General features: G+C 36.1%; 2 protein-coding genes and 1 pseudogene across 2 annotated transcripts; 1 reads left to right on the forward strand and 2 right to left on the reverse strand.

Moving 5' to 3' along the window:
* Nucleotides 1–2216: 2216 nt before the first annotated feature.
* Nucleotides 2217–5110, reverse strand: LOC108819291 (disease resistance-like protein DSC2; annotated as a pseudogene).
* Nucleotides 5111–7564: 2454 nt separating this feature from the next.
* On the reverse strand, nucleotides 7565–11168 carry LOC108818075 (protein CLT1, chloroplastic). The gene is given in 11 exon segments (XM_018590936.2): nucleotides 7565–7910; nucleotides 8121–8246; nucleotides 8337–8460; nucleotides 8555–8605; nucleotides 8683–8718; nucleotides 8807–8906; nucleotides 9052–9167; nucleotides 9369–9406; nucleotides 9561–9706; nucleotides 10665–10902; nucleotides 10905–11168. Coding segments are annotated over 11 exon segments (1356 nt in total). The 5' UTR covers nucleotides 11110–11168; the 3' UTR covers nucleotides 7565–7734.
* Nucleotides 11169–15975: 4807 nt separating this feature from the next.
* On the forward strand, nucleotides 15976–22219 carry LOC108842366 (rho GTPase-activating protein 7). The gene is made up of 22 exons (XM_018615251.2): nucleotides 15976–16375; nucleotides 17089–17125; nucleotides 17251–17327; nucleotides 17412–17482; nucleotides 17570–17648; nucleotides 17773–17902; nucleotides 18003–18122; nucleotides 18258–18335; nucleotides 18475–18530; nucleotides 18610–18679; nucleotides 18801–18888; nucleotides 19036–19279; nucleotides 19355–19579; nucleotides 19831–20175; nucleotides 20351–20400; nucleotides 20527–20587; nucleotides 20668–20751; nucleotides 20826–20936; nucleotides 21034–21209; nucleotides 21323–21392; nucleotides 21487–21678; nucleotides 21853–22219. Exons 1-22 carry the CDS (start codon nucleotides 16316–16318, stop codon nucleotides 22048–22050), a joined length of 2622 nt encoding a protein of 873 aa, XP_018470753.1. The 5' UTR covers nucleotides 15976–16315; the 3' UTR covers nucleotides 22051–22219.
* Nucleotides 22220–23557: the final 1338 nt, after the last annotated feature.

Genomic DNA, 23557 nt, shown 5'->3' on the forward strand with positions numbered 1-23557 from the left:
TTGGCAACTGCAAAGCAACCAACACGTGGTCTCTCGTTCCACGAACTCCGAGCATGAACGTTCTTGGTTGTCTCTGGGTCTACAGAAACAAGCTTAACGCCGATGGTACATTCAAGAAACATCGTGCTAGGGTAGTTGTTAGAGGAAATGAGCAATCTGAAGGAGTTGATTATCTGGAAACTTATAGTCCAGTGGTCCGTACTGCAACTGTCCGAACAGTCCTTCACATAGCAACAGTCTTGCGTTGGGATATCAAGCAAATGGACGTTAAAAACGCGTTTTTGCACGGTGATCTAGCTGAGACGGTCTACATGCGTCAGCCTCCAGGCTTCGTTGATAAAAGCAAGCCTGATCATGTCTGTCTCCTCCACAAATCTCTGTACGGTCTCAAGCAATCCCCCCGCGCTTGGTTTGATAAGTTCAGCTCTTATCTACTGCAGTTCGGTTTCATTTGCAGCATCAAAGATCCTTCTCTTTTCATTTACTCTAAAGGACGAGACGTGATCATGCTTCTCCTTTACGTAGATGACATGTTAATCACCGGAAATAGCTCATTGGTGCTTGCTAAGTTTCTGACTGATCTTGACTCTCAGTTCCGGATGACTGATCTTGGTCCTATGCACTACTTTCTCGGCATCCAAGTCACCTATCACAACGATGGTTTGTTCATGAGCCAACAAAGTTATGCAGAAGACATCCTAGCGGTTGCTTCTATGGCAGAGTGCAAGCCTGTTGCTACACCTTTGCCCCTTCAGCTCAACTTGCGTATTGAGAACGATGTTCCTTTTTCAAATCCGAAGTTCTTTCGTACCATTGCAGGCAAGCTGCAGTATTTGACACTCACTAGACCTGATCTTCAGTTCGCAGTGAACTATGTGTGTCAAAAGATGCACTCGCCCATGGTCTCTGACTTCAACCTACTCAAGAGGATCCTTCGGTATGTTAAAGGAACTACTTCGATGGGTGTCAACATTGCCAAAGACACTGACTTCAAGCTTCGAGCCTATAGCGACAGTGATTGGGGTGGATGTTCTGCTACTAAGCGGTCAACTGGTGGTTACTGCACGTTCCTTGGTAGCAATCTGATCTCCTGGTCCTCTCAGAAGCAACCTACTGTTTCAAGAAGTTCAACTGAGGCAGAGTATCGGTCCCTCTCTGAAACTGCGTGTGAGATAACCTGGATCTGCATCCTGCTGCGTGAACTCGGTGTTCCTCTTCCTGAGACACCTGAGCTCTATGGAGATAATCTCTCATCTGTTCACCTTACTGCTAATCCGGCTTACCACAAGAGGTCCAAACACTTCGAACTTGACTATCACTTCGTCAGAGAAAGAGTGGCGCTTAAAGCTTTAGTGGTCAAGCACATCCCTGCCCACCAACAGATTGCTGATATCTTCACCAAGTCTCTTCCCACTGCTGCTTTTGAGTCTCTGCGCTACAAACTAGGTGTTGATGTACCACCTACACCAAGTTTGAGGGGGGCTATTAATAAACAGAGCAAACAGAGCCAAGAACAGAGCATTTCTGCAGCTCAAGTTCAAACCTTTATGCCTCCCGCCAAAGCAAGACTTTCTCGTGAAGCAAAAGGAAAAGCTAAGATGTATGAGGAGGACAATTCGTGTGGCTCTAAGTGTGACAGCTCAAAGACTGGAGATCAACGGTCACAAGAAGATCTGCTTTCCAAAAGCAAGCTTCACGACAAAACGCCACCAAACTCTTGTACGACTCAGGCCTTCAATGTGAAGCTGTCAAATGCATTCTCAGCCCTTGATGGAATAGAAGAAGCGTGATGAAGACACCTGTCTTAGCTTAGGGCTTTCACTCTTCTTGTATAAATAAGCTTGCTTTGTATCTCTCGAGCTTTCATGCTGAAATGAAATAAAGATTAAAACTTTATCTTTTCTGTGTGTGGTTTTGAGGTTTCTTTTACCGGTAAGATTGCATATTTGCAGGCTGATGTCGCGATGAGCTTTCAGGGCTTTTTGATTTAGCAAAGTTTAAGCAAATATTTGGATTAAGAAAAGGAGAGTCTATTATTTTCTTCAGGGAGCTACATCCTTCTGCATATCTATAGATTGGAGAGAATCTGGAAACGGTGGAAGTGCTACGAGGTCTTTGGAATAACAGATGTCAAGTTCACTTAGTCCAGAGAAACTTGTGATACAATCTGGAATAGTGTTGAAACCTTCACAGTTGAAATGTAATGATCTTGGAGATGAAAGAAGAACCTTCTCGGGTAGACATATTGGCCCCCAGTAGATTATTGCGCTGAAATGTATTTCATGATTTTGAAAAGGCAGTAAACAATTTTCAATACACAGACAAAGATCCTCGAGATTCTCCAACTTAGAAATGTATATAGTTAGTTTTCAGCTCCGTGCATCCATACATAATTAGTTCACGCAGACGAAATAGATTCTCGATCCATGGAGGAACCTCCTCGATCCTTGTCTCGCTCTCTACAATGCTGTCAGGAACATTTGGGAACTCCCTGAGGTTTTTACACCCATTCATATTCAGTTTATAAAGACAAAACCAAGTGCTCATTGACGATGGCAGGCATCTCCTTTATCGCAGTATTGCGAAGATCATCGAGCTTTTTCAAACTCGAGCAACCACTGAATTCTTTCAAACTCGAGCAGTTGCTGAGATCAAATTCCTCGAGATTGGTTAACCTACTGATACTGATAGAAGAGGGGAGCTTCTTTAAAAGCAAAAGCCTGCAATCGTGAAGGTTGCAGATTTTAAGCTTAGTGGCATTGCCAATAGAGCTTGTGATCTCTAGCAAACTTTTGCAGTGTCTGAGATCTAGTTTCTCGAGATTTGTTGCTTTTGAGAGATCTGGAATCTCTTTTAGATACCAAGAGCGACTCAAATCCATCAGCTTGAGGCATTGGAGAGGCTATTCTAAACAAAACAAAAAAAAAAGAACAAAGAAATTATGAGTTTTAGAGAAATGACTGATCGTGATTTACAGGCAATGCTATACAATACGAACAAAAATGTTAAACATCATTACTTTGATTCCCTCCCAAAGCTTCTCAAGTTTGCTATCTTGCATGATTAGTTCGACAAGAAACTTGGAAGGCCAAACTCTCAATGGACAGTCTTTCCAATCTAGACTTCTGAGTTTGTTAGGAAGACAGTTGAGGCCTTCGGGTATGCACAAGTTCTTGATTGCTAGAAACTGGAGATTATTCATCCCATCGAAAGCACTTTTACTTACTTGGATTTCCTCTCCCTTTGAGGCATCCAACATTATGCCTAGAACAGTTCCAGTACCCTAAAAAATAGATTATTCAAACAGAACTAATAAATCTCAGCTTACAAACCCCAAGGAAATACAAGACTGAAGATGTAAAAAAAAAAAAAACAACAGAAAAACTTACTGTATCTCCCTCAAGTACATGAGAAATATCCGTGATATCCATCAAGAATTGTCGTTTTCCAGGCTCCTCCAAAGACTCTTTCTTGACAATTTCTCTACGCGTCCGTCATATTCTATAGATATAAGAGATTTATCAACTAAGAGTCGAAGACCATGATTGACTTCCAAACCGCAATTTTCAAGATGTCTCTTAACATGATCAACCTTAGAAAAAATTAAAGAAACATGCAATTTGGAGGGAAAATAGCTTTATCATTTTCAGTTAAGGCGTCGTAGCTGAATCTTAGAGTTGATTCAATTTCTCTGTCAAGGCTAGACCTGAGCCTTGGTAGTGCCTCTATCCAGTACTCGATGGACATTCCTCGTAGGTACGATCCCATGACTCTCAGGGCTAGAGGAAGATCACCAGCAAGCCAAGTAACGTCCCGAGCAAGCTCTTCAAAACCATGATCTGGAATATTATGACCGAAAGCATATTGGCAGAAGATCTGAAGAGACTCAGTTGTAGTTGGAAGTTTCATCTTGTAAATATGATCGATCCCCTGTCTGAGTGCCTTGAGAAGCTTTCTATCTTCGGTTGTAATGATAAGAATACTTCCGGGACCAAACCATCCATGCTGATTTGCCATTTCCTCGAGTTGCCACCAGCTATCCACTTCATCAAGAACAAGCAACACCTTTTTGTCCCTCAGCATTTCTTTAGCCACTCCTAAGTGACCAACCACAATATCCTTTTGGTTGAATACTTCAGACAACAGATTTTTTCTGAAAAAGCAACTTCAACTGATAGTCATTACCACAAGGCTTCTCGTAACTTCCTTTTATATTCTCCACAAACGTGCTGAATGAAAATTCAGGAGAGAGTTGGTTGTATAAAACTCTGGCAATTGTCGTCTTACCAATCCCCGCAGGACCCAAAATCCCAATCACCTTAACTTCTTCTGATTGTAAGATCAACTTCGATTTTATCTCTGTTATATGAGCTCCAATGCCAACAAAGTCATCAAAATCTTTTGATGGTGTAAAACCCAACTCAGCCGTAACAGCTGAGGCAACTTCGTTGATCAAATCAGCTTCATTGCCGCTAACAAAAACAGAGGCAATTCATTAAAACAGGCATCATGGAAAATAGCTACACATAATATGCAAGTGGAAGTAAAAGTGAACGAACCTGTTGCTAGAGTGATAACCAGCTATACCCGCGACATCATTCAAAGCTTGCCTCCATGCCTGCTTCACCTCTTCTGTTTTTCCCACACATGTTTCCTCAAAGACTTTTCCGAAATCTCCGGTCTGCTTCCTAACATGAGATGGATCCACTTCGTAGAAAATGGTCATCACTGTTTGTTGATCCTCTTCCCTGCACTTCATGATTTCCACCAACTCATCCAGACACCAACCAGGTGGAAGAAGCGTAGTTAGGGGAAAGCAAGACAACGGCTACCCTTGATTGTCTGATCGCTCCTACAAGTACAGGACCGAGAGATTCGCCTCGCTTCATCTCGTTATCAAGGAAAGGTATGATTCCCTTTCTTTTGAGCTCTTTCAGGACGTGACTAAGAAATCTTTTGCGCACGTCTTTGCCATGGAAGCTCACGAAGACGTGATACAACCAACTGCGAGACAAAGATGATGAAGAAGCCATGATGAATAACGTAGCACGAAGAAGAGGATCACAAAGCTTTCAGATCTGACGAAAAAATAAACACATCAGTCAAGCCGCCTAGGATACAGTTAAATGTAACGCACTTTTGATATAAAATATATGTATTCACTCCATAGTGGGAGCCGAAAGTGATCGTATAGATTTTGAAAAATATGGAAAATATTCTTTGTGAAGAAAACTTTTAACCGAACTATTAATAAATTTATATTGATACAGAAACATCTATCTTATTAAAACAGAAACATTCTATTAGACCTAACATTTATTTTGTAAATTTTTAAATTAAATATACCTTTATACTTTATAGTTAAACTTACATTAAATCATTAATGTTTCTTTCTTTATACTACTATCTATGTTTCCAAACAATATATTTATTTCTTTATACTACTATCAATGTTTCCAAACAATATATTTTTTATACTACTATCAATATTTCCAAACAATACAATAATTAATCTTAGTTATGTTATATCTATCATTTTCTTTTTAAAATTTTGTAGAAACGTCATAATTTCATAAATTGTAAAATAATGAACTTTAAAATTTGGAGTATAAGATTACAAATTATGAAATTATTACAATTTAAATCAAATTAGATTACATATCGGTCATCCAACAGTTCAATCGGTTAATCTCGGGTTTTAGTAATTTTTTTAATATGAATATTTTAAAAACCTAAATTGAATTATCAGATCTCCGAATTAACCGGTATAATCACAATCGGGTTGAATTTAAAAATGCTGATTTAAATGCAAAAAATATTTTAAATACACACTTTTAAAAATTACCAAAATATTTGTTAAGTTATTAGTGAAATTTTTCATCGTAAAATATTCCGCGCTTCCAAAGCGCGGGTCAAGATCTAGTAATGATTACAAAAGCATTTCTCGATTGAATACCATGTATGTGATTGTGCAAAGTGGAACTTCTGCTTTATCTCGAGCTTAACTTGTCCTTTTATAATTCTAATCGAGTTCAACTACTCTAGATGTACATGATGCACGTAACTTCTCAGATCATAGGCCATTATGTAACTGGCTCAACCTCGTCTTGACTCGGTCTTGATTTTTTTTATATATTTTGTTGGGATTGCGAAATCCTATGTCCAACTCTATTTATCCGATTAGTACGAAATTGTCCACTTTGGGCCTATAGACAAAGCCCGCATGGATTTACTTTTGGTTTTCATCCCAAAAAGCCTCGTACTAATTAGAATTGGACTTCTCTTTATATATTAGACATTCCTTTGTCTAATATCCAATGTGGGACTTTGTTTGACATCTCACATTCTCCCCCTCAAACTAAAGACCACAACTCATCTCTTGTGTGTTTCCTTTAGCGGATCGCAGGGTTTCCTTTGAGAATGTATCTTCCTTAACATCTCGTTTCTTTGAGAATATGTTTTGTCCCACAACACCACAGGTTTCATGATCTTCTAACGTTTCTACAAATAGACCTTCTTTTTTCTTCTTCTACCCGTTCTTTACTTAAAGGGTATTTTGGTCTTTTGCATCTCTTCGTCAAACTGCTCTGATACCAATTGTTGGGATTGTAAAATCCCGTGTCAACTCTATATTATCCGATTAGTACGATATTGTCCACTTTGGGTCTTAATGGCAAGCCCGCATGGATTTACTTTTGGTTTCCATCCCAAAAAGCCTCGTACGAATTAGAGTTGGACTTCTCTTTATATATTAGACATTCCTTTGTCTAATATCCAATGTGGAATTTTGTTTGACATCTCACATATTTTTACTGGAAACTAAAGTTTGCTAATGTTTGAGATGGGTCTAGCCAATTAAGTGATGTGTCCAAAATCAGACTCAGCTTAGTTAGAAACTGATGACTCCATTAGAAGATAAATACGTACATCCTCCTATAAAAGGAGTTGTCACAATCACTGAAAAAGGGACAGAAACAAGCTAAGACCACAAAAACCCAAGATGACTTCACTTCTTCTGATGAGCTCGCCTCCGACAACGAAAAATCAACCACCAAGGCGATATCTCCTCTGCGAATGAACTCATCTTCGAAGACCATAAAACTTATAAAGAGAGTATTGTTTAGAAATTTATATTGTAATTATCGAACTTGCTTATTCCTATACTGATACTTGGACTTTCTATACATTCTTTACTCTCTCTCATAATTGACCAGATATACAATCTACAATTAGCATCCTCTGTGAAGCTGGAAATTCCTCTCTACTCCAAGACAGCTCAACGATCAACGCTCCAAACACTGATCTCTATAGTCACTGACGACCAAGATCAACGACCATGGAGATCAAAACTTTGGCGCAGCCGCCCAAAGAGACGTCAATGGAGATCAGTACCTTAAAACAACCACCCTTAACTAGAGATGTACTTTCCTTCAACAGGACCCCAATGGATGTACAACACTTTGTGGAATAAACAGGAAATTTCAATTTTGTTACACACTGATTTTCTATCTTTAAAATGCTCATGATCCAAGGGCACTCAACCTACCATAGTGTTACTATGATAAAAAGAATGCGAATCAAATGTAAACTAAAAAACAGTCAAGATAAGTGTTACAAAATAATTAGCTAACTTATTACTTGATTGACAAAAAGACATGCTACATACAATGAGATAAAATAGAAAATAATAACAAACAAACAAACAAAGCTACAAAATCAACCTCCTCTGCCCATTTAAGTTGATGTGGGCGAGGGGATAACCGAATCAGGAGTTTGAGATGATGGTGTCCAAGCATATAGAAGCATGCCAAGTACAAGGATCACTGTGCCTGCCACGAACCCTGTTGGAAGTGAAGATGCGACCCCAAGGTACGGTAAGGGAAGCGTGAAGAAGTAAACCGCTATGGGCACTGCACAGCCAAAGCCAACACAAGGTTCTGTATTGTTAGAAAGTGCTCATCTTATGTATTCTAAATGATGTTTATTCCTCTACACCATTACTTGAAAACAAGTTTGGCTGATTCTTTTCTCATAAGATACTAACATATATGACCGTCTCATTGGTACAGAAGTAGGTTTCCGAGAAACATGCCAAGGCTAAAACGAGACCAATGTTGTACCTGAAACGGTGGATGCCAGAGACGACACAACAGCAGATGAGATCTTGATGAGGCGTAGAAGAGAAATGTTGTAAGCCATATTCATCATGACAAACATTATAGGAAGAAGGGGAGCCCCTTCGCATCCTGTTGTCAAAACCAACCCGAGCGTGTTGAATACTATGCACAGAAGACAAAACAACGAGAGAGGTACTCGGGCAGAAGGCATCAACTAACCTGTTGTTTTAGCACCAATGTTCAGAAAGCAAGCACCTCCGTCTCTGAGATAGCTTGGTAGTTGGTTAAACGGTATGCCCCAAAGTTTTGAAAGAAAAGGAAGAAGCAACGCAATGCATATGACCTGCGTTGAGTTGACCATAGAAACAAGTACATTAGTTAGCAAATAGATGCTAAGAACAGAAAACGGTCTGGTGCCAAAAGCAAAGAGCACTTACTTGGAACATTGAACCATATGAGTTTACAACAAAGAGATCAAGTGAAGCACCCTGTAACAATACGAATTTCTTTCAGAATTCAAAAAAAGAATGCAAATGCTGTTGAGGTGTCTTGACGGCTTACTTACCTTCAACCGCTTTTTGCTATCTAGAAAGATGATTTCCTACAAGGATATGGAATTTACTGTTAAACATAAGAGCCAAAAATCTTGTTGTAGAGTTGGCGATATAACTAGCTAATGATTGACAAACCTTCATTACTGTATCTGCTCCTTGAAGCATAAAAGATAATACCATAAGAAGACTCCAAAATATTCCAGCATCTTTAAATGAATTAGCGGCCCCCGATCCACTGAACATGCAAGAGAAAATATTACTCCTTAAACCCAACATGGATGACATATGTTGTTAAACTGGCTACGTTGTGTCTTTTGACAAGTCTAACAAAAGAAACCAACTCGCTTCAATATCAAGTAAGTTAATGGAGCTGGGCTAACCTTGCCACACTGACGATTACACCAAATGCTACAAGAATGCATCCGAATATTTGGTTTATTCTATATCTCCTCCCGAGAAAAATCATGGAGAATAGAATTTGCCAAATAAGAAACGTCTGCAAAGTAATAAAACGACTAGAATTAACTCTCAAACATTTATTAGAGAAGAACATGTTTTTTATCAGCTAGCCAATAATTCAAGAAAAACAGAGTTTTGAGGGAAGTAGCTTTTGACACACCTGAACTAAATTTAGGATAACTAATGTAGAACTATGAACTTATGAAAGACAGAGATAATAATGTTTTAAGCTTCTAACCTGAGATAAAACTGTGGTAGATGGTCCAGAGAGATTTGCTGAGTCAATAAAAAGGAGAGTAGGCAAGACAAACAGGGTTAGTTTTTCATGTATTGCATGCATCAACAATGTATAGCTGCAAGCAGATAGAAGTATACAGTAGAAAACGGGAAAGGGAAAGAAGTGTCAAGGGTAGAATCAATGTAAAGATACCTGCAGCAGCCATCCCAGAAGTTAAAGCAAGAGACTCCAAAATACCAACAATTAAAAATGGAATCTTTGGAACTGATAGCATCTCTTTTGTAACAATCCCAGCTCGGTATCTGAAATACAGGATAGAAAAGTACACAGCTACATACCTGCAAGAAGGAAATGGAGAAGAGAATTATTGTTTTTGTAAAATATACTTGTTAATATGAAACAAAGACACAATCAAAGAATTCAGAGCATGTGATTGTGACAACAAACTATGAGGTCACATTGAACAATTAGGGAAAACTTCAAGCTTACTCTCTCCTTCTACAACCCTGTGGTAAAATAGCTTATTTCTAAGAGGGTCAAAGATATAAGCTCTCACAAGCCGTGAAAACCACAGTGCAGAGAGCTAAATCACATTGGATCCACCGAGCACAAAACAACCATGAATCACTTATACATGTTCTCGCAAAAAAATTACGCAGATAAGCGCAATCCAGAGTGAATATCTCATACGCTGCTAGTGTCCAAAAGATTATCTGTTATCATTGATATGCAGATAACAGATATGCAAAAGAGAATGAGAGACACGTGCGAGAAAACAAACAATGTGATTGACACGCGGTTAAATAATTTCAGATAGGTGAAAGTATCTTACACGATAAAGGCCATAAATAAATTTCGTTTTATGAAAATAAGTCAATTAGATCACTGCAAATCCAACGAAAAGGTTATATTTGACTCGCTAATTAAAAAAAAAGAAACAACTCTTAAGTAGGTGACACAGAGAAACTGGCACGTGAGAAAAAAAGTCATATACAGTTACGCATAAAAATAATCGAAAAAATAAAGTGGTCGCCAACTATGATAAAGAGAATCTTGTGAAAATTACAGATTGCATACCAAACGAATATTTGGGATTCGCATTCTCTCCAAGCATACATACATACATACATACGACATTTAACAACTTTCCCACATCGAACAATCGTCTCTCAAATCAAATGTTCCCATTCGTTAAAATTTATCAATTGCTACGAATCGAAATCGCAATCTGAATTTGACTTTAATCAAATCCACATACTAATCATAGGCATTTCAGCGAAGAGAGCGAATCGTTACCCGAAAGTGGAAAGCTGAGCGAGGAAGAAGGGGTAATGCTTGAGAGGAATAAGCGCCAGCTTATACATTACGCGGTTCCCCACCCCCAGCGCCGCCGTCAGCGCCGCCGCTATAACTATCTCGCGTTTTCCGACGACCGCGGGAACATCGGTTCTTCCACCGGCCGCGGGCGCCGCGTCTGATGACTTCTTCTTCTTCTCCTCCTCCTCCTTGGCGACTTCGAAATCGTCAGATCCGTCCAGAACTTCGCCGAAGGAACCGCTTCGATCGACCATAGCCTGGTGGACCTTTGAGATGATGATGACCGTAGGAGGAGAGGCGGTACGCCTTGTATTTGATTTCGACAGATTAGGGAGATTGATTGTGGTGGATTCGCATTGCGCCGTTTGATTGAGCTCATCGACACCGTCGAACCGGCGATTAACCGGCCGGAGCTCGTCGCCATGGTTGGTTTTAACAGGTTCGATGGAGAGAGAGATTAGCAGAGAGAGAGAGAGAGAGAGAGAGAGGTGAGAGGAGAGGTGTAATTGTGTCGACTACTTTATACTGACATCACACGAAACGAAACTACCTCCTGTGCTACGTTTTTTCTTCTTGGGGCCAAACTGTAAATTTTATTTCTGTTGGGGCTAATTTGTAAATATTTTTTTTGTTATATATCACATTTTATTTTCTAAAACTCAACGATATAAAAATTATTTATTTTAAAATAAAAAGTTTTTTAAGTAGATGACTATGCCACATGTGCTAGGTTTTTTGTGTTTTTCTTCTCCTCTAAAATAATCGATCGGCTTCTCCTTTTCAAATCACACATTGTGGGTTGTGGCGGCGCAGCTAGATCATATTGTAACGGCGTAGTCTCTATGACTCTACATTTGGTATTGTACTATTGCCTTACCTTTTTTCATCGAGAGGAGTTCTGATCAGGCTATAATTTCTCTCAACATCTAGGAATATTCAATGGCATGATGTAAAATTTTTTTGGAACTTTTTTTTTGTAACTGAAAATATCTTGGGAATTGAAAGACACAACAATTCTAGTATTTGGTTGGAACTTGGAAGTAACATCTCCTGTAGATCCTTGATTAGAAGTACTCAACTAAAGTTGGGGGTGATGTGGCATAAGTTAAGTTTATCATTTAAGAACCAATCGAAATCAGATTAGTTTGATGATTCAACTAAAATACGTAATCAATGATGGTGGGAAGTGGGCTAATGGTGGTTCTCATTTAAGGGAAAGTTGTCTTATAAGTTCACACAAATTGACATTTTTCTTCTTTTTTTTTGATAAAGAAAATTGACATTTTTTATCTGGCATGTTAAAACGGTGTCCCACTTAAATCTTTTAGAAAATATGGCGAATCGGACTACATCCACCCTTTCTTATGTTAAAAAAACTCCAACTGTCTTTTTTTTTTGCTTAAAATTTAAAAAACTCTAACTCTAACTGTGTCCTAATCATATACAAAGAAAACCTAAAATTTGTGGGTTCACCTAGTGTTAATGACTTAAACTGAAGGGACATGAAGCAGCGTTTATTATTATACAGTATATATACTACTTGTTTTAGATGCTTTAAAGGATATCTCACAGTCACAATCATACTATGTAATGAGTTGTCATTAAACAACTCAAATGTTATACGATGTATTTTTCATAAATTCAGTTTTTTATCATTCTGTTTGTCAATTTTGATTTGAACCCCTATGTATTAATTAGTATATGATTTTGTAACTAATCGGGTGGGCATGATGTAGGTTAAAAGTCTAGCTTGATCGATTAATTTATTGAAATAAAGTTCATACTGTGTGCTTTCTATTCTGCTCCCATGCAATTATTCTATTTCCATGCATTGAATCCATATGCAGCCATCAAACTTGATTCAATGGTGACCAACGCCTTTAAAATATTGTAAATGTTTGTATTTATATAAAATCTGATTATTAAAATATGTCCATTATAAAACAATAGTGACTAACAACAATAAAAAAATATAGCCACCATTTTTGACACATATTTGTCAAAATACACGATTTTCCGTTTGATTAGATCACATAACCTGACAAAGAAAAACAGGTGGATCCGTACGATGTATGTTCGTCGACACATGTCGATAATCTTCTTTTTGATCTCTCTTGGATGTAATATACGGTTGCTTTCCGTAACACAAAAGCTCATGTTGTGTTGGCATAGTTGTCCATTTATATCATCTCCTAGACGAAGTTCCTCCTCTCTACCTCAATGATTCCATGAGAAAGAAAAAACCTGAGTAGACTGTATAGTCGGTTAAATAATAACTGCAAAACATAACACGTTCGCAAATATGAATACGATGAACAGTGATACACAAAAAGAGAAACAAAACTCGCATCAAACATGAAGAAGTGTTAAATTCGGATGTACTTTCGATTTCAAAATCAAAATCAATTGGCTATTATTTTGGGATGAATGTTAAATTTATTCATCCTAAAAACCTATGTTACAATCAATGCATCGTTTGTATGGAAAGAAACAATACTTATAGAAACTTTTACAAAATTATCTACTCGCAAACCATGTACAGGCTCATGGCAGCCTCATGTCTCTTGCCCCATCTTCCTTTAATCGAGGTGATTCGATTCCGAACCAATTTATCAAGCAATACCGCTAGAATTGATGGAGCTTTTGAAGGCTCTCCCACTTGTCTCTTCCTTGAAACAATACCGAAAAATAAAAGTAAGAGTTTTATCTTGTAATCCAGCTACCAAGACCAGTCGTAGCTGATTCCACTCGTTAGAGTATCCAGTCCCAAGGATGTTTTGAATAACTTTGTGCCACACTGCTTTTTTGGAAAACGAACCATCATTTTATTATAGCCTGTGGATTCCATTTAAGCATGTGATCATCCGTTGAAAGTGTTATGGACAGTTATCCATACAAGCGTCGCATGCTTTGGAGTTGCTTCTTGAAACCATACACCTACCAACCATGGAACCTTGGGTGATACCATTCACGGTTAGGTTCCAGGTTTGTGTTGTGCTGAGTCCCGCCTTGTACATACCGTTCTCAACCTTCCACAACCATTTATCCTCTGATTGCGTTAGACCTCTTGTTCTCATATCAAGAATTGTATTACCAATTTGAACTAAAGAATCTACTATGTGCCTTGGACCTTTATACGACTGAATTGCCATCTCCACAGTCAAAGTAATCACAATACCAAGATCGATACATCCTCTCTCTCATGTTATATACAGCAGCCGACTCATAGGAGACCACTCATCAAACTATAGACACATTAAAGCCACTATGGATGTCGACCTTGAAGACCGATGAAGCCTGATGTCAATACTTTAGTAGTTTCTTCAAAATCCATGATCCCAACGTAATTTTCTAACTTACATTCCAAAACGAGCATTTTCGAATTAATTGTGAATGTCATGCTCCAATTTTACAAAAGTTAGCTATACAAAATTTTAGTCAAATTAATTAAATTAAATTTTTTATTAATATAATTTTGTGAAAATAAGATAATTCATATAACTCGCCTGATATCATATTTACTTATATTTTAAATTTTTTAATTATAGTCAAATTTATTTTAATTTTTATATTAGTCAAAAATTATTTTATTATTATATTTTCATCATTATTATATAAATTAACTATTGTCATTTAACTCGTCTCACACTTGATAAATCAAAAAAAAAAAAAATATATATATATATATATTATATATATTATAATATTAAATTATTTATCATTTTATATATCCTACTTTATTATTTGTTTTAATAAGTTGAGGTATGTTATAAATTTCATGAATATATTTTATTCTGTTATTTTATAATTTACAAAATAGCTAATAAATGAATTAAGTTACTTTATATTTATTAACTGGTGTAGTATTTAATTATGAATATATTTGTATATATAAATATTATAGAAATATTATTTATTATTATATAAATGAAAATGAATCAATAATTTGTTTTTAATTATAGTTGATATTCTTAAGAAATGTATATTTATATTTTAGAAAAAGATATTAAAAGATATTATCAAAATGTAATCTTACAAAAAGATATCTTAAGAATATCATTTAGATATTTTTTTGAAAATATTAAAATAGTTAGTTAGATATGATATATATATATATATATATATTTAATAATAACTAAGTTCGTTGTAAGAGAAATAATAGGAAATTAATTAATTTAATGATCCAACATAAACTATTGGCAAGTAGATAAAAAGTTATTCTTTTTAAATAGTACTAGACTTGAACCCGCACATCCGTGCGGGTGTTGTATTAATTTAGTAGTAAATTTAAATTTGTATGAAAATAAATAATTGTGTTATGCAAACTGAAAATTAATATTTAGATTTGAGTAACACAGAACCAAAAAATTACTTTTAGAGCATTTTTATTTTCTTATATTTAAATTTGCATAAAATTTATAAATATTTTCATGTTTGGTGATATATACTTATTAGTTGATTTAATATCAATTAAATATTATAATATTTAATATTGAGATATATTTATAATGAAGTCAATGAGACTAAATAAAGTTTTAGAAATAGTTTTATTTCACTTTTACATGTGTTTAAATAAAGGTAAAAATGTAGTAGATGATTAATTATATGAATCATATATATATATATATATATATAATAAATCAATTATCAAATCTAATAAATATATTTTGGAATCAAATTAAATAACAATTAATAAACTTTCCGTTAAATATGATCAATAGGAGAAGTTGTTTAGATTTGTTAGCCACATAAGATGGTTTCATTGTTAATAGGAAGGATATGTTAATATTAATTCAGTTTAGTAGGCTACTAATTAGATGGTCTAGCTATAACTTTTTTACAGTAGATAAAATTGTACTTCTCTTTTAATAAAGAAGATTGATTAGTTACAAGTTGGTTACTCAAAAAGATCTTATATATTAGTGTTGATATTCTTGAAGTGCCGATGTAGAATCTCAACTTATAATCGAACTAAAATCAGCCTGGATTATGATCCCAAGAGCTGCCAAAATGTGGGGTTGCGTGTGAGAGAAATTGCAATGTGTTGGCACAAATTTGTATCCGAAATGGTTCAAAATCAATCTAAGATTGGAGAGTCGATCTCCTTTCACCTATCAGTGGATAAATAACTAAACCAGAAAGTAGATTAATATGCGTTTACGAGGGAGTCGTAGCGAGTGGGACTAAACTAAACGCATCACCTAATCCGGAAAGAGGATCATACCAGCTGTTGCCGAGGTGGAGCACGGTGATTGGTTGGATCGATTTAAATACGACTTAAGTCATACAAGACCCGACCCGTGACTTCTCCGACACTCATGGCCCCCAATCTCTTTCCCCTTTCTCTCTCATTACACAAGCAGAAGTAGCTGGAAAGCAATGTCCCTTCTTCTTTCCTCTATCTCCACCTAAAATCTTCTGCTCTACATCTCGCGGCGGAGACACGGAAAGAACTCAGCGACGGTTAATTGGTGGCGGCACTGTTGCGTATAGTCCTTCAATTTCTCGGAGGAGGAGGAGAGGAGATTAGGTTTTTGGAGATTGTTTGTTGCTGTTTTGTCTCTTTCAGTTGAGGTGAAATCGAAACCATAGCCAATCTCGGCTGGATCTGAGATTATGCAGTGGAGGCAATGGAGGCTTCTTTAGCTGCTTTGGAGCGGCCTCGAGGCGCTGCTGCTGCTTCTAATACGGTAATGGAGTTTCTTTGGCTCTTTCTCGGTATACATTTTATCTTCATGTGACAATTCATTTCATAGTAATGGTTTAATGATGTTTTCAAGGTTTTAATTGTCTGAATTTCGGTTACCATGTGACTATAGAATTGCTAAAAGAGTCAAGTTTTATTGTATACGATTGGAGTTTGGTAGATTGTATCCTCCGCACTAATATCAGTCAGTGGCTCTTTTTGGAATCTCATGAAACATAGGGTTTTTGATTATTAGTGTGACAAGCTATGATTAGCTGTTCCTTGTGTTCTTAAGTCCGTGATCGCTCCTGTGTTTTTTTTAAACCATACACTGTAATATCAGTGCTGGTGGGAGGTATATAGTAACTTTGTTGAGTACATTTCAATAAACATCATAAGAGAAGCTTGATTGAACGATGTATGGGTGCTTAGTGATTTGTTAGAACTGGAAGAGCCGTATAGATAGAGCCATTAGAGGTATTAGGCAGATGGGTGGGTGGTTTACTCTTGGTTGAAGTTGTAAAATTTACACTTAACAGTATCCAGGGAAGTGGTTTCTCAGTTGAGTAGAAATGAATTGGCTTGTAAGGATGTTTGATACCTGAAATGGAACTGAAAAACCATAATCGATTTTTCTCTAGCTTCCAAAATGTAAAATTTGATAACTAAGCTGCTGACTGTTACTAATTTTATGTAACTTCGCAATTATTTTGACAGGTTTATAAGAGTGGTCCACTTTTCATATCTTCGAAAGGTATCCATCCTTGTGTCCCTATTTTCTAGTATTAAAGTTGTCACATTTCACTATGTTCAATTCCCTGTGCTATTGGGATATCATAGTGCATTTAAACGTTTTATTTTGGTATTTTTGCTCAATAGGATTGGGTTGGACGTCTTGGAAGAAACGCTGGTTCATCCTCACACGTACTTCTTTGGTCTTCTTCAAAAATGACCCTGTTAGTATTACAACCCATACTGTCTTTCTATTTTGATCCGTCTAATTTACTTATTTATTTAGCTCTGTAACTAAATGTTCACAGGGTACGCTACCACAAAAGGGTGGTGAAGTTAACATAACACTTGGTGGCATCGATTTGAATAACTCAGGAAGGTATGCTGAATAATAATATCGCTAGTTGATTAGAAAACTACATGGAAATTCAACTTACAGTGATTTTTTGTTTTTTTGTTTTTTCAGTGTTGTGGTGCGAGAGGATAAAAAATTATTGACTGTGTTATTTCCTGACGGGCGTGATGGAAGAGCTTTCACTCTTAAGGTACTTCAACATCACTAGCACCAAATTTTAAATACATACTACCTAGAATGTCTACTCTAAGAACCAATCTTTTGTACTATTGTTGTTAACTTCTCTTTTTGTGACCAACTTGGATGATGCGCAGGCTGAGACATATCAAGATTTGTACGAGTGGAAAACTTCCCTTGAGCAGGCTCTTGCACACGCCCCTAATGCAGCACCCATCATGGGTCATAATGGAATGTTCCGCACTGAAACTAACGAGGCTAGCGAAGGTTCCTCTCATCAATGTTTGTTCTAATCCATGTTACAGCTTGGCCTAAGCATCTCACATCATTACATATTTTTTTTTCCTTTATTGTTCATAATTGCTAGGGCGGGATAAGCGTCCATTAAAATCATTGGTTGTTGGAAGACCAATCTTACTTGCTCTTGAAGATATTGATGGAAGCCCATCGTTCCTCGAGAAAGCTCTTCAGTTTATTGAGAATTATGGTATGTTCTTGAGGATATATAGATAGCTATCAAAATGATTTATTGATTTTCTGGTCTTCCCTAAAATGGTGTTCTTCAAATGCATTATTTATTAAACTGTTTTATTTTGCTTTTTGCGGTCTTTTGTCTCCTCAGGAACCAAAATTGAAGGAATATTAAGACAGTCTGCTGATGTGGAGGAGGTGGAACGTAGAGTTCAAGAATATGAACAAGGTACCAATAATCTCTGCCAACTGGTTTCTCTCCAATTAAGTTTTAAGCACACCTTGTCATACTTATATAATATGTTCTTAGACTTCCCTGGTACTAATGTTTACTTATTTTTCCCTGTTCATCTCCAAACAATACGTAGGCAAAACGGAGTTCGCTTTCGATGAAGATCCACATGTTATTGGAGACTGCATAAAGGTGTAGTTTCTTCTCAACCTCTTATTCTGTTAATTACTTGCATTGTTACAATACTAAGGTACTTCCATTTCACTTGCAGCATGTATTGAGAGAGTTGCCTTCTTCTCCGGTTTCAGCATCTTGTTGCACTGCCCTGCTGGAAGCTTACAGTGAGTTTCCCTTACCTTCTTTTCCTTCCTTTCGATGAAGTGTCATACTTGTGGAGTGGAGGTTATCTGACTGAAACTTATGTGAATTTGATTGTTCTTTCAATTGGTTTTGCTGGATCAGGAATTGAGTCTAAGGAGGCTCGCATTAGTTCATTACGCTCTGCTATGGCGGAAACGTTTCCTGAACCTAATAGACGTTTATTACAACGGTATGTTACCATATTCATTAACAGTTTGTAAAATATATATTAGATGTTACAGGGCCAGAGTAATGCTTCTCTTGGCTTTTATGAGTACGAGTGCTTGAGAATCATTTATAAGGTGGCCCTTACGTATTTGCGTTATTATACCTTCAGGATTCTGAAAATGATGCATACGATCTCATCTCATTCCCACGAAAACCGAATGAGCCCATCTGCTGTAGCTGCTTGCATGGCTCCCCTCCTCTTACGTCCTCTACTCGCTGGTGAATGTGATCTAGAGGACGAATTTGATAGTGGCGAAGACAACTCTGCTCAGCTTCTTGCTGCTGCTAATGCTGCCAATAATGCTCAAGCCATCATTACTACCCTCCTAGAGGATTACGAAAGTATTTTCGATGTAAGACGCACTCGTGTAGTTTTATTTAAATTTGATGTATGCCTTATATGCTTTTCTGCAAATTTTTTTTTTCAGGAAGAAAATATTCAAAGATGTTCCATTTCAACCGAATCACATATTGGAAATAGTGGGCCTGATGAGTCTAGTGATGATGACAACAACCTGAAAAGTGAATACCGTAATGAAGAGCATGAAGTAGAACCAGTGACAGATGATGATGATGATGATAATGAGCGTGCATTGAGTGGAAAAATGAGTGAGAGCAGCGCAGGCACATGCAGCGATCTCTATGAATACAAGGTTAGTTCTCCTTTGGCCAGTCTGAGCTCTCTCTCTTCCTCAATACACTCACGTATCTATGCTAAGTTTACACGAAACAGTATAGTGGTTTTGAGGTAATTAAAATGCCTTTAAACATAGGGAGTATGGTTCATGAATATATAATATGTTTATAGCTTTCATTTATTCCTATTAGTTTCTAATGAAGTAGAGTCAACAATTCTAGATTAGCTAATTAATTCATGATTGCTGATAACACATTTTTTTTGTAGGGATTTGTTGCTGATGACTCTGATATTGAATCACCGAGGGAGACAAGTGGTCGAATACGTAATTCGAACGTACGAACAAATCATCTTGTGAGAAACCCTTTTGTCAACTCCACGGATCAACAAGCTGGAGAGCAGCTACGTGATGATCCAAGGAATTACGGAGAAAACTCACGTCTTGTAAATGTTAGCGAGTCTTATCAATCAGGGAAGGTCCTAAATGAACTCACTCATGGAAACACTTTGGCTTCTTCTCCTGGTCTTGAATCGTCAAGTGAGAAATCCGTGAATAAGAGCACTCCCTCGTCTGTTCATACAAAGCGCGCAACATTCTGGGGTCGAGGCAGTGTATGTGTTTTGCGTATCTTGTTCAAATAGTTCTGGTTCTGTACGTGTGGCAGATTTGACGCATTAGTTTGAGTATAACTGGATGCATGATACAAAACTCTTTTCCTTCAGTTTGTTACAAAGTGTCTCGCTTGCAGAATCATATAACATTCTATTTCCTCTTTGTTTGTCACAGGCCAGAAAGTTATCCACAGATGGATCGTTTGATTCTTCAGGAGAAGACGAGTAAGACTTTCACTTGCTGTATTATACATAAATAGATGCATATATGTTCTTTTTGTGTTGTTGATCTATGAGATTACACTAGATTGGTGTTTCTGTACTACTAATTGGTTCATCAATTGTTTGTAGGCTTGCTATACAAAGACTCGAGACCGCAAAAAATGAACTGCGACAACGAATTGCAAAGGAGGTAATCAATCACCTGCTGCTGACATTTTTATTTTCTGACTTCATAAAGTCATTAACATGGGTCACCATTATTGTTTATAGGCCAGAGGTAATGCAATATTACAGGCTAGCTTGGAGAGAAGGAAGCAAGCACTGCATGAACGCCGTTTTTCGCTTGAGCAAGATGTATAAAAAAATTATTTCAAACTATGAATCCATTTTTCTCTACAATTAAGCCTAATATATAGGTATATTTATAGGTATCAAGATTACAAGAGCAGTTGCAAGCAGAGAGAGATCTCCGAGCAGCACTGGAGGTTGGTTTGAGCATGTCTTCTGGACATTTTAGCTCACATGGTGTGGATTCGAAAGTAAGTATTACAATTTTTTAGGGAAATGTTATCTTTCTTTAAAAAAAAAAAACATTTAGTTCTTGTGAAAAATCTTACGATCCATGTATATTTGAAGACGAGGGCTGAGCTTGAGGAAATTGCCCTTGCTGAGGCTGATGTGGCCAGGCTGAAGCAGAAAGTCGCAGAACTTCACCAACAGCTTAACCAGCAACGTCAGACTAACTTGGCAGCTTCTTTCTCAGAAGCGCGTGATAATAATCATCAGTATATCCAGAATCACAATCTTCAGAAGTGAGTTGTATCACTTTTCCTCTAAATCAGATTAAATTCTCTACTATAAATCCTTAACTCAGCACCAGCTATATTTCTGCTAAAACACCACCATGTTATTGTTATATCTGCAGAAGGTTTCTTCAGCAAGATTTCGATTCCACTCTTGCCTTTGTAAATCATGAAAGAAAACAAAGACACGAGGTAGTTTTTGCACTGATGTTTCTGTCACATCAATCATCGTCTTACTTACATAGTTAAGGATGAAAACCAATAGAATCTACTGATTGACCTGCAGGAGAATTTGGTGGGAGCGGAGTGGAGAAATAGTAAAGGAGGAGGATCTTTTGGTGTTGGCAATAATAGCAGGCAACCATCTCGTAAGCAAACACCAGAATCAAAAAGCAGTGAAGACTCTGGAAAGATGTCTTTAGACAAGTTCTCAGGGATAGATTCTCCCTCTGTTCCATCCACTTCGAGCGCATTCGATGTAAGATGTTCTTCTGCTTTTATAATCAACTTCAAAGTGAAGTTGTAAAGAATGGTAGCTAACTAGAGAGACATGCAAGATTGATTCTCTGCCTTAAGAAATTGCGAGGAAACATGTTTAGTCACTGACAAAGCACACACTAACATGCTCGGAACGAACGTTTGTTTTTGTCAGATAACAGAGTACCCAAGGGTTAACCATCCGTCAGCGGCTGCATCAGCAGCTTTGGTAGAGCTAACAACTCGACTAGATTTCTTCAAGGAAAGACGTTCGCAGCTAATGGAGCAGCTTCAGAACCTGGATCTTAACTACGGCACGTCTTCTTCTTCTCAAGATTTCATACACCGGCCATCTTCTCCACCATGGAACTAACAATATGAGAAAGAAAAAATGTCTGAGCTTGCTCTGTATATGTTGATGTAATAATGCTTTTCTGTTCAATTTCTAGTGAGAAGACAAGAATGACCTCATTCTTTTGTGCAACTATCTTGTGTGTATATAAAAGACCATTTTTTTTTTGTAATACAACATAATTGGATGTGAGATTGGTTTTGTTCATAAGTGTTTAACATACATGTTGGTCCCTTTAGGTTGTGAGCAGGCAATTAAGTGAAAGTGGCTGAATATTCAAACATTGTATATACATGGTCTTGCCCGTTAAGACTCCAACTAAACTATTGTGGTTCGATTTTCTTAGACAAATTGATATTAATATATGTAGGCTTTAATTTATTTAAGAGGAGTTATTCAGTCAATGATTTAAAATTAATTATCAATGTTTTGCAAACCATCAAATTTTAAAAATTTAAGATAATTTAACTTTATAGAATTCTAGTTTTTTATATTATGCCTTAAAATTAGGTATCAATCATTTATTTATGAGACTTCATAACAGATTATATGAAATCAAATTAAAATGAAAAAGACTTTAAGATCTTTAAAAGTTGAAATATTGGACATTAAAAGCTTCATTTAAGATATTTAAAAGTTGAAATATTGGACATTAAAAGCTCCATTTAAATCATTCACTGAATAATAATAAATTTAGAAATAAAATTTAAAATTATTATTCGAATAAATAGTGAATTGTATTTAGACTCACTCTATTAATTTATGTTCATATTTTTATCTACTGTTAATAAGTTATAGTGGAACCACTTAATTAATTACATAATGTGATATATTTTATTATTAATATTAAATTTTAATAATCAATAAATTAAATTTTAATAATAAATCAGTTTAACAATAAATTTTATTTTATTTTTAGTTATAACAAAATCTATTGAGAAAAATCCAACAAAATCTTACCAAATCTTTTAAATATTATTTTAAAAAATAATATATTAATTAATTTTTAATAATATAATATTATTATAATTAGTGTTAGTTAAAATTTTATTATGAACAAAAAATAAAATTATGTTATTTTTATAAATATATCATTATAGTCTATGTTGTACTATAATAGAAACGCACTATGGACTATATATATATCTATCAAATATTAAATTGGTAGATTAACTTATATTTCAAAATGTTTTCATTTAAATAAATTCATTATTCATCGCTACAACGATGTAAATCATCTAATATTTTATGTAAAAATTAAATTATTAACATATGCTAGACTTTTGTGACAAAAAAAAAATATGCTAGACTTTTATTTACAACCATACATTATCTTTTTGTTTATTTTGAAACTCACATCAATATATAATCTAAAAATGATTATATACAAAATATAATAGCATATAACTGATTATTTAGCTTAGAGAAATTGCTCTCTATCCACAGCTTATATCCTAATTAAATCTATACCCTAAATTCTACACCATAATATTTTCTTCTATAAACACAAACATGTCAAATCATAAGT

Source organism: Raphanus sativus, chromosome 2, assembly GCF_000801105.2.
Source record: "Raphanus sativus cultivar WK10039 chromosome 2, ASM80110v3, whole genome shotgun sequence".
NCBI classification, from domain to species: domain Eukaryota; kingdom Viridiplantae; phylum Streptophyta; class Magnoliopsida; order Brassicales; family Brassicaceae; genus Raphanus; species Raphanus sativus.